This window comes from Stigmatopora argus, chromosome 19, assembly GCF_051989625.1.
Source record: "Stigmatopora argus isolate UIUO_Sarg chromosome 19, RoL_Sarg_1.0, whole genome shotgun sequence".
Classification (NCBI taxonomy): Eukaryota; Metazoa; Chordata; class Actinopteri; order Syngnathiformes; family Syngnathidae; genus Stigmatopora; species Stigmatopora argus.
The window spans coordinates 11,734,575-11,746,432 of record NC_135405.1 but is presented as its reverse complement, the minus strand read 5'-3'; the positions used below and the strand labels follow the sequence as shown (position 1 = coordinate 11,746,432).

General features: G+C 41.2%; 2 protein-coding genes across 3 annotated transcripts; one reads left to right on the top strand and one right to left on the bottom strand.

Moving 5' to 3' along the window:
* Positions 1 to 2,705: 2,705 nt before the first annotated feature.
* On the top strand, positions 2,706 to 6,698 carry chgb (chromogranin B). Of its 2 annotated transcripts, XM_077587143.1 has the most exons (8): positions 2,706 to 2,812; positions 2,898 to 2,947; positions 3,579 to 3,669; positions 3,738 to 5,046; positions 5,167 to 5,526; positions 5,598 to 5,694; positions 5,759 to 5,851; positions 6,374 to 6,698. In XM_077587143.1, the coding sequence occupies exons 1-8, from the start codon at positions 2,764 to 2,766 to the stop codon at positions 6,449 to 6,451; spliced, it is 2,127 nt and encodes a 708-aa protein (XP_077443269.1). In that variant the 5' UTR covers positions 2,706 to 2,763; the 3' UTR covers positions 6,452 to 6,698. The 2 variants fall into 2 exon arrangements, with proteins under 2 accessions (XP_077443269.1, XP_077443268.1); XM_077587142.1 differs by having other exon boundaries at positions 3,738 to 5,526.
* A 502-nt stretch (positions 6,699 to 7,200) lies between these two features.
* Positions 7,201 to 11,706, bottom strand: trmt6 (tRNA methyltransferase 6 non-catalytic subunit). The gene is made up of 12 exons (XM_077587151.1): positions 11,426 to 11,706; positions 10,929 to 11,062; positions 10,662 to 10,771; positions 10,453 to 10,544; positions 9,911 to 9,994; positions 9,700 to 9,824; positions 9,332 to 9,502; positions 9,084 to 9,214; positions 8,940 to 9,025; positions 8,757 to 8,859; positions 7,650 to 7,736; positions 7,201 to 7,583 (listed from the first exon to the last, which is right to left on the bottom strand). Exons 1-12 carry the CDS (start codon positions 11,533 to 11,535, stop codon positions 7,437 to 7,439), a joined length of 1,380 nt encoding a protein of 459 aa, XP_077443277.1. The 5' UTR covers positions 11,536 to 11,706; the 3' UTR covers positions 7,201 to 7,436.
* Positions 11,707 to 11,858: the final 152 nt, after the last annotated feature.

The following is an 11,858-nucleotide window of genomic DNA, read 5'->3' as shown; positions in this document are numbered from 1 at the left end:
ATACGTTTCAAAAAAGGTCAGCGTCCTTTCTCATTAAGCATCAGTGACGACTTTGATTGACAGGTGTCACCCACGGGCAGAAAGGGTCGTAAATAATCGGGTTGCATTTCACTCAACGTCATTCATCCAGAAAAGCACAAAATGGAAGGTATAAAAAAACAATATAAGGAATGTTATCAGGTTTATAACATAAAACAGACATTTACATTTGTTGATTAGTAGATTGCGAATTATTTGACACAAAAAAAGACATGAAATGCTGATTAATTATTTAGCCAGAAAGCTTATGGGCTCTTTGGTACTTATCTTATTTTTTTACCTCCCTAAAGAGCTCATTAGGATCCTTTTGTTGTTTTCTTTTCAGTGACAATAGAATTACAGTAATTTACATTTATTTATTTATCTTTATTTCACTCTTTAAAAGCCCAAAGCATTAAATAATTGACCACAAACAAAACTCTGAGGCTTTTGTGGATGAAAAAGACTACAAAATGCCTCCTATAAATCGTCATATTTGTCACATTGCTCGAAATTAATCTATATTTGGTTGCATAGGGTTGCTTTTGCATGGGTTTTTTTTCAGTATCACTTACTTATACTGAGATTCCGTCTGCTTATAATGATTTAATGTATCACATATACATATAATGACTAATATTCCACACATACATATGATGATCAATACGCACATATATAATAATATCCCAGAATAACCCCAACAACACGAGAACATAAAAGTTCTCGGGCCGCACGCTGACTCCGCTAAAAACGAGCGCCAACATCCAATTTTTGAAAAAAAACAAGCGGCAGCAACAAATACCCATTAGCGAGCACATCGTGTTTTATCCGTTACCCGCGTTTTATTACACTGGAAGACAAAGTGCGATATAGCTAGGCGCTTTCGTTCATATCAAAAAGGCTAGATAGCATCCCCACATTTGGCGGGCGCGGATGATTGAACGCCATAGGCCGTGACTCCGCCCCCACTTGGCCGTGTTCGTATGTGTGCTGACTAAATGATTTTTACAGCCCTTTAAAGACAAAAAAACAGTCTGGAGTCGTACTGCGGGTTTCAGAGTGCAGCGCTAATTTAGTGCTTTCATATAAGCACCAACTATCGATTGCGCGGGGGTCGTTAAACTATTTTTTTTATACTTTGGGGGACCGCTGCTCTTAAAAAGTGTGCTGATGAATTATTGACGAGGTGGCTAACCTTTCGTTTACAGTCATCAGACATCTTGCTTTGTTGCACCTGTAACTAATTATTATTTCTAATTGATAGTCCAATTTACCAATTTCCTCATACGCAGTTTCTGGGTATGATGACAATTAGGCTTTTGTCGAGTCAGTGATAATGACAAAGCCTATGTCCGATTATTATTATTATTATTATTATTATTATTATTATTACTATTACTATTATCATTACTATCATTATTATCATTATTATCATCATTATCATCATTATCATCATCATCATCATCATTATCATCATTATCATCATCATCATCATTATCATCATCATCATCATCATCACCGTCATCATCACCATCATCACCACCATCACCATCATCATCATCATCATCATCATCATCATCATCATCATCATCATCATCATCATCATCATCATCATCATCATCATCATTATCATCATTATCATCATTATCATCATCATCATCATTATCATCATTATCAACATTATCATCACCATCATCATCATCATCATTATCAACATTATCATCACCATCATCATCATCATCATCATCATCATCATCATCATCATCATCATCATCATCATCATCATCATCATCATCATCATCATCATCATCATCATCATCATCATCATCATCATCATTATCATCATTATCAACATTATCATCACCATCACCATCATCATCATCATCATCATCATCATCATCATCATCATCATCATCATCATCATCATCATCATCATCATCATTATATTATTGTATTATTATTATTAATTATGGCGCCTCATTGTTCATTCGCTGCCTGGAGTCACATGATTGGACAGCTATCACCGTCGCGAGACCATATTTTTTTCATTTTTGGAATATAGTTCAGCTTAATTATGTTAATAGGGATTCTCTTCAGGTGAGCTAGGGTAGGCTACAGGACCGCCGAGACCCGCAACATAAAAAAATGAATGAATGTGATGAGAGATAATCGCATACAAAAACAAAACAAGATGGAATGCAATTAAACTCATTCATATGCTACTTTCAATTTAAATCCTACTGTTAAATTCCTCAAAAACATCCTTTTTTGTCAAAAAAGCAATTTTTTTACTCTAATTGAAGATAAAATCCACGAATGATAATTCGGAAGGCACTTTTGCTTAACGACGCACGCTATCGTTTCACTTTGAACGCTATCGTACTGCAACAGGGCTAAAAACGTGCTAATGAAATTTGCCGCGTGTGTGATAGGCTATCACCGGGATGCCTTTGGGCTCCAGGCGGCGTGACCCCCCACCCACCGACGACACCCCCCCACCTCACGCTCAATAATGCTTAAAGCGCCACCTGTGCGAAAGGTAATTTCGTCCAAGACGGGGAAAAAAACAAGTGCTTTCTGCTTTTTCCTGCAGGTCTAATGAGTCATGACATGAGAGACACGAGACCCCCTCCCACGCTTTCTCTCTCTCCGTCCCCCCCCACCCGTCCCCCCCACTTTGGGCGCCTTTATATTGGAGGTGGCGTTCCTCCTCCTCGCCAGCATCTCTTCGCCGGAGTCCAGAAGATGACATCCACTCCTCTTTTTCTCCTCCTGGCCCTGATTTTTCTCTTTGGTAAGTTCACCTTTCTCTTTCCGCACTTTTCACAAGGCGTATTTATTTTGGGATATTTTTAAAAAATGTTTTATCTACTGTCTAGAAAATCAAGCGGTTCCGTTGGGGAGGGATGATGGCCAGAGGGAAGATGTGGTAAGTCATTTGGATTTGAGGACATTGGTCCAAAAACATTTAAACGCGAGGCAAAACAATGTGAATTAGATTTAAAAATATAGTAAATTGGTGTAAAGCTGCAATGGGAGGTGAGTAGATTGAAATAAAGGTTAGTGAATTTAAATGAGTGTCATCTTTAAAAAAAAAACACATTTTTAATCTAGATAATTTTATTTTTCATCTTTTTAGCTTGTTTTTTTGTCAAAAACATATTTTCAAAATAAATAAAACAGAATATTTCCTGTTTTCCACTTATTTTGAACCTAAATAAAAAATTAAAAAGGTTTTTGATGGATATTTACTGTCTTTCAAATGATTCAAGACAAAAACGCAACTATTTAATCTTTAACTCTCTAAAAAAATCACATTTTTAATCCAGATAATTTGATATTTCATCTTTTCATCTTGTTTTTTTGTCCAAAAATATTTTTCAAAATAAATAAAACTGAATATTTCCTGCTGTCCACTTATTTTTGAACGTAAATAAAAAATAATGATATTTACTGTCTTTCAAACGATTCAAGACAAAAACGCAACTATTTCATCTTTAACTAAAAACAACAACAACATAACTGACTACCAATCAATTCAGTCCTTATTTGCTATGCAGGTGAAAAGATGTTTGGTCCAGGTTTTGTCCAAAGCGCTCTCCCAAGCGGACGCCCAACTGGAACAAGATTGCAAGGAGATTCTCCGATCAGGTCTGAACCACATGTGAGTAAATTCACAACAAAATGCTAAATGACCAATCGTGCGTGGCCTATCGCAGGAATTCAACACGTTCCTCCAGACGAGAAGAACGATGAAGAGGAGCGACCCAAAGATGAGGCACTCCAGGGTTTGGAAATCCAAGACCTCCTGAAGCCAAAGCCAGAGAAGACCGGAGAAGAAAATGAAGAATCCTGGAGTCTGGAGAAGAGACACCAGGAAGACGAAGACCAGGTGGAGGAGGAACGGGAGAAAAGAAGCAATTGGATGCCGGGGGGGTTTCACCAGAAGCCCAAACGCGACGAAGAGCCTCTGGGGCGAGAGTCCGAGGAGGATTACCAACGCAGTCAGGAGTCATGGGGGGTCGAGGACCAGAGGGACAAGAGGGGGTGGAGGCCCGGGAGATACCACCAGAGGAGACACAAGAGGGGCCGGGAAGTCTCGGAGGAACCGGATGAAGAACGCAGCCAGGAATCATGGGATTTTGACACCGAGACCGGGAGAGACAAGAGAGAATGGAGGTCTAGGAGACCCCAACAGAGGAAATTCAAGAGAGACGAAGAACTCCCGGAGGAACCGGATCAGGAACGTAGCCAGGAATCTTGGGATTTTGATACCGGGAGAGACAAGAGAGAATGGAGGTCTAGAAGACCCCAACAGAGGAAATTCAAGCGAGATGAAGAACTCTCCGAGGAACCGGATGAGGAACGGAGCCAGGAATCATGGGATTTTGACACCGAGACCGGGAGAGACAAGAAGAGAGAATGGAGGTCTAGGAGACCCCAACAGAGGAAGTTCAAGAGAGACGAAGAACTCCCGGAGGAACCGGATCAGGAACGCAGCCAGGAATCATGGGATTTTGACACCGGAAGAGACAAGAGAGAATGGAGGTCTAGGAGACCCCAACAGAGGAAGTTCAAGCGAGACGAAGAACTCCCAGAGGAACCGGATGAGGAACGCAGCCAGGAATCATGGGATTTTGATACCGGGAGAGACAAGAGAGAATGGAGGTCTAGGAGACCCCAACAGAGGAAATTCAAGCGAGATGAAGAACTCCCGGAGGAACCGGATCGGGAATCAGACGACGAACGCAGCCAAGAGTCTTGGGATTTTGCCAGTGACAGATACAAGAGAAAGTGGAGACCAGGGAGGTACCACCAAACCAGACATAAGCGTGAAGAAGACACGGATTACGATCGCAGCCAGGAGTCCTGGGGGCTCGATAACGAGAGGGACAAAAGGGAATGGAGAGTCGGAAGATACCACCAGAAAAGACCGAAGAGGGATGAGGAATTCTCAGAGGACTCGGATGAGGGACGAAGCCAGGAATCTTGGGATTTTGACACTGAGAGAGACAAGAGAGAATGGAGGTCTAGGAGACCCCACCAGAGGAAATTCAAGCGAGATGAAGAACTCCCAGAGGAACCGGATCAGGAACGCAGCCAGGAATCTTGGGATTTTGACACAGAGAGAGACAAAAGAGAATGGAGGTCTAGGAGACCCCACCAGAGGAAATCCAAGCGAGACGAAGAACTCCCAGAGGAACCCCGAGAGGAGTCGGAGGACGAACGCAGCCAAGAGTCTTGGGATTTGGATCCTGACAGATATAAGAGAGTGTGGCGAACCGGAAGGGACCGCCAGCCAGACCAAGAACTCTCAGAGGATCCCAATGAAGAACGTAGCCAAGAATACTGGGACTTTGACACTGGGAGGGAGAAAAAGTCCTCCTGGAGGCCCGGGAGATACCACCAGAAAAAGCACAAGCGTGATGAGGAATCCCATGGAGAACGCAGTCAGGAGTACTGGAGCTTGGACAAAAGACCACCACGGGACGGAAACCAAGATCTGAGGTATGTGAACACCAAAGCGAGGCCTAAACTCAAAGGTTGATGTCCTTGTCTGATTTTTTTTATCCCACAAGGGATCTCGCCGAGAAGAGAAACCCTTGGATCTACCGAGGCTTTTACCACCCCGCCTGGTCCAAAAGGGAGCCAGAAGACAAAGCCGCCTCAAACAAGGTAGACCAAAGTCTTTGCGCTATGACGTCCTCAGGACCATCGACGCGAGTCCGACTCTTTGCAGGTGGACGAGCTGTTGACTCGCGAGATGGACCTGCTCGCCAAAAAGGAGGCGGCGGAGGGAGACGTCCAAGCGGGGGCGCTCCATCCTCACCAGGTTCGGAAAACCACATTGTTCGGGAAAACACATCGTTGGAAATGACATTTTTCCATTGATAGGTTTTGTTAGGATGCCGAAAAATAATGTGGTGCTTCTTCCGGCAGCCCTAAACTAAACTAATTAAAATTAAAACAGTTAAAAAAGTTTTTTTTTCGGTCCTTTTGCATTCAGACTGTCAGAATAGACCTCACAAATAAATTCCGTGCTCGTTCAAGACCGCATTGTATGGCGAAAAATCAGCAGAATCAGTGGGAGACTGCGGTTTTCTGCGGGTAAACTATGTTCCATCTCAAGCTCGCTGACCCGCGGAGGAAATCCAGCTCATTATGAAAATGTCCATTCCCCCCAGATATGCCGCATGAGCGCACATCAACAACTTGGCGCGCAAATAGTCTGCGGCAAAATGTCTTATTTACATGTTTTTTTTAAAGCACTTGACAAAAATTGGTCCATCTTTTTTTTTACATCAATATTTCTATGTTGCAATAACAGCGCTTTGCTTCAAATATGTTTTTGCAGGAAAAAGCTTTGGAGAACTTAGCAGCGATGGACGCGGAAATGAGGAAAATGGCTGCCAAGTTGAATGAGAAAGAATGAACGTGGCTTTTGTTGTTTACGTGGAAACCAAATTAAATGTGCGTAAAACATACAAAAAAGAAGCCAACAACTGTGGAGCCTGGCTTAAAACGCATTTAATAATCATTGTGTTGTGCTAATTTGATATTGTCAACGTGAGCATGGGAATGCTTTTGATGTTTATAAATAGAAATCATCCAATATTGACTCATGTCACTGTCTTTTTAAATGTTTGTGCTCAATAAAAAAGTTATTCTGGGACCTTAAACTATCAAGGATTATTTATAGTACAGAAGAAAAAAAAATCTGCATTTTGAATGATTTTTTTTTTTGACGTCTATTGACGTCAATGAAAGAAACAGAGTTAAACTGTGTGCAATCACTAGAGATATATGAAACAAAACAGTAAATAAAATAGTCGGTATAATTCCTAGAGGATTTTTTTTTCTAAATTATTACATTAGTTTCATGTTTGGAAGTTTTATTTTACTTTTTTTAGTCATATTTTCCAACATGGATCCTTCAATAAATCATTCCTTTCAATCAAAAAAAATTTTTTTTTCACTTGGCAAAATATGTTTGTGTAACACTAACAATACAATTTGTCTTTGGCCCACGGTCCACATCTTTGAGACCCTTCTCCTATTTTTATTTACTAAAAACATTTTTAAAAAAGACCATCATTAGTGTTGGTGCCGAATCGTAATGATAAACAAATAAAACCATGTTTGCAACAGACTTTCTATCCATAAGAATGAAAACAAAAACAATTCTGCATCGGGATCTTTTAATTTAATCTTACGACTCGTTATTTTACAACAACAAAAATCCAGCAAAATAAAACATTCTTAAAAAAAAGGCTGACCTTATTGTCAGACAAGAAAACTAATGCGTGTCTGTATTGCGTCGTCTTCTTGCGTAACTGGCGATAAATCCAAACCGACACTCCCGGCAGCTCAGTCGCTGAAGTGCCCCGAAAACACCGACGAGGGCGCGAACAGCGCCTTCAGTTTTCTGTAAGTTTGAGTTTTTTGGCCGCCGGCTCCCCCGAGCCGGTCGGCTCCGGCTTCTCCGTCGCCACCGTGATGCCCGAAAGGAGGTAACCGCCGCCGCCGCTCATTAGCAGCTTGGGATGCGTCCTGTTGGGCAGCACCTGGAGGGGGAAGAAACGCGGGTCAGAACGTATTAAGAAGACGACCCAGGCGAGATAGAAAGTCACCTGATAATGGCGTAACCAGGAGTCGGAAAGGCGGATGTTGACGGCGCTGCCTTGCTCCTTTAGTTTGGTGAAGCACTCCACTAGTGGCTGAAAGGGAGATTTTTAATAATATTAATAACATGGGTGTGCCTTTTATGGAGCACTTTTTAACAATGACATTTTTATGAAAATTGCTGCCATTTAAAATAATTTGCAGTAAAGGCTGTTCCCACAAAAAGGGTTGAAGTCAAGAAACTGGACTTAAAGAAGCAATATCTACAATTTACAATCATTTATTAGATGACTAACATTTTGAAAGGGAGATTTTTATTTGAAAAAATAATAATAACATGGATGTACCTTTTATGGAGCACTTTTTAACAATTACAATTTTATGACAATTGCTTCCATTTAAGATAATTTGCAGTAAAGGCTGTTCCCACAAAAAGGGTTTGAAGTCAAGAAACTGGACTTAAAGGAGCAATATCTACAATTTACAATCATTTATTAGATGACTAACATTTTGAAAGGGAGATTTTTATTTGAAAAAATAATAATAACATGGATGTACCTTTTATGGAGCACTTTTTAACAATTACAATTTTATGACAATTGCTTCCATTTAAGATAATTTGCAGTAAAGGCTGTTCCCACAAAAAGGGTTCCAAGTGAAGAAACTGGAGTTAAAGAAGCAATATCTACAATTTACAATCATTTATTAGATGACTAACATTTTGAAAGGGAGATTTTTATTTGGAAAAAATAATAATAATAATATCATGGATGTACCTTTTATGGAGCACTTTTTAACAATGAAATTTTTATGACAATTGCTTGCATTTAAAATAATTTGCGGTAAAGTCTGTTCCCACAAAAGGGGTTGAAGTCAAGAAACTGGAATTAAAGAAGCAACATCTACAATTTCCAATCATTTATTAGATGACTCTAACATTTTAATAGACATTAATAGTAAATACACCATTCTCAATGGTTGAGCCTATTTGAAAAATTGTTGATGTTTTGATTCTGGGTATGATGACAATTAGGCTTTTGTCGAGTCAATGATGATGATGACAAAGCCTATGTCCGATTATCATTACTATCATTATTATTATTATTATGGCTCACCTCTTTAAACTGCGAGAAGACTACAAATGGTCTGGAGGGAGACAAAAACTTGAGAAGGCCCATCAGGACTGGACACGGGTGGAAGCGAGAGGCGATGACCAATCTATCGAGAAGTAGATCATGAAATATTAAGATAAATATAGCTCAGGTTGGGTTCTCTCAGTAAGTGATGGCATGTCTGACCCGTCTGCGTTCCTGCCTTCTAGCATAGCCGCCACCGCCGCTAGTTTCTTGCGCTTTTCCTCTTGTTTGACCCTCTTGAGCTCGGCCTAAAACATTACAGAAAGGGTCACGAATGTGTCAATCCCATTGGATATTTTGTCATACTTTGGCCTGTTTGTCTCTTTCGCGTTCGCCGTCCATACGTCGATCGCCGCTAGCATTCGTTTCCGCGTGGGTGCTCGCCTCGGGGGCGTCACGGTGCTTCCCGTCGGTGTGCTCCTCAGGGGGCGTGGCCTCTGAGAATCCATGAAAACGACAAATGACGTCATCGGTATTTTTGAAAAACACTGTTTAATTAAAAGGCAGAATTTTGGAAAATACGCCAGATTTGATCTTATCGCGTGTAACCTCACCGGCTGCGGGTTCTTTAACGCCGGTGTCCAATGTGCCCGCCAGCAAAGCGTTGACTCGCCAGATTGGAAAATCATGCAGCGTGTCGTGGAAGCGAGCGGGGAAGCCGAAGTTCTCCACCCCCGCCCGGACCGGCGCACCCCCCGGATACATTTGGATCACTGATCCGTAGCCTGGATGAGAGAGAGAGAGAGAGAGGAGCGGGAAGAAACGCTCGTTAAATGCCGAGAGGAGGTCATAAAACGAGAAAGCACTTATTCTGCATTTATTACCAGCAGATGGCATCTATTTCTATGTCAATGTAGTTTCAATCACTCATTTAATGGCGTAATGAATGGGATGTTTTGGCGTGGAAAGAGATGTCCCTCACCTCCCATTCTTTCCATGACAGCGCCCAGCACCAGGCCAGCGCAACTCTCAAACACCAGTACTTTGCTTCCGGCGTGGATGTTGGCCAGGGTCAGCATCTGGGCCAGCGTGTCAAATCGCAAGTGACTGCATTGCACACGCCAAAAAAAAAAATGAAATGACTCGCACTGTTGTGCAATTCTGCGAGATAAGGCGGGGGGAAAAAAACCCACCAGATCTTGGCCGGCTCGCGTCCGTGATACATGAGCGCCAAGATGCGGCAGGTCGGCTTCAGAATAGTCACCGTGTTCTCGTATCTGTAATAAGACGGTATATCAGGGGTCGGGAACCTTTTTGACGAAGAGAGCCACAAAATTCATATTTTCCAATGTTATTCCTTGTGAGCCATACTACGATTTTAAAAGTCAAAATACATACATGTAAACGAGGGCCTTTTCAACTTTTTTTTAAATTTCACCACTTTTAAAGTAGAAAAAAATGAATATTTTTAAAAAGATTCTTATGCTGTTGCTAATCAATGAGAGGGTGCATTCCATAAGAGACTACTGCAAAAAAAATGAAGATTAAAGCAGTTCTAAATGTAATATCTCAGTTCCGTCACCAGCGATTTCCATATTTTAGCTCACAGGTTAGCAAAGAGCCAGATGCACCCATCAAAAGACCCACATGTGACTCCCGAGCCATAGGTTCCCTACCCCTGCGGTATATGATGTTCGGTGAGTTTTTTTGATTATGAAATGTTGTGTTGTCTCACTTCTTCTTTTTCTTCTTGATGTACTTGTCCTGGGCGTATTCGGTTTTATCTCTGAAGGTGGAGCTGTTGTCTATGAGCTGTTGGATGATTTCCTAGCGAGGAAACAAATGAACACATGGGAGACCAGTATACATTTAAAAATGGCGACTATACAATTTCTAAAGGCAAAAAAATAGTTTTGCAGTGTCATGAAGCACGTCAACGAGTACCTGACCCTTCAGGCCTTGCTCTTTAAGCGTCTCGATGTCGTCCCGGGTCAATTTCTGCGACTTGCCGTCATCCACGATGTTACGGTTGTCTGTTCCGGCCTCCTTCGTGTCTGCAGAAAAAAAGCGTAATGAGGCTCAATGCATGTTTTGCATTCTGCAATGTGTATGCTCGTCTCCGACAGGCACTTTTATGACAATAATTTTGCCTTTAGATTTTATTCCAGGGGAAAAAACAACAACAAAAACACAAAAATAAACTGCACCTACCAGAATCGGCACTTTGCACCTCTTTTGGTTTGGCAGGCTGCAGTTTTCCTCCGGGTAAAATTTCAAAAGCAGTGCTGTAATGGTGTCCTATGGCATTGTCCAAGAAAAACCACTGTTTCTCAAACCCAATTTTCCTGATGTCAAAACAGAGAAATTATTATTATTAGACCTTATTTTGCCCAGTGGCGGTCAAAACAACTTTAGTTAACAGTCTTGAGAATTGTCATTTACAAAAAAACAAAACGAATCATTTCAAAATCAAATATTAATACTGGAAACATTATTTTGTTGCCTGACAAAATGGACACACTCACTTTCACCTTTAATCGTTAATTATATACCTCTTGTTAGCTAATAATGACAGTAACCACCCATTCCAATTTAGCTAGGGTGGCTAGCATCGAGGAAACATTTTTCGCTGCCAATGACGGTGCAGGACGTCCAATCTGATTTTACTGTCAAAAAGAGCAGCACACATTCAGTAATTTTAGACTTACTTTTTCGGCAGGATTTGCAAAGCTTTGTAGATATCTCCACGTTTCAGCACAACGTAGTCGCCCTCATTGATTTGATTAAGTGAGTCTTCGGCAGACTCCTTGTCCGCCATTATAGTCAAATTAGACGGCCCAGAATCTAAAAGGGTTTAATCAGAGTCACGCTAATTCATAAAAGTTGCATTTTTTCCGTTGTAATGTATGTAGTGTAATAAACTGCGGTACACACGTGCTAGCATTCAATTTAGCGTCTAATGCTACGGGAAGTGAGCAGAATTGTTCTTCTTTTTGTGTTGTTTTGGTGGTTGGGCAATTGAATGTCAGTGATTTACTGCCCTCCTGTGGAATGGAGTCTGAACTACCATTTCAAGTCCTCACCGCCCTAAATTTACGTTTCTTTTTCTAACGATTTTCCCCCTTTTACCTTGTTAAAAAT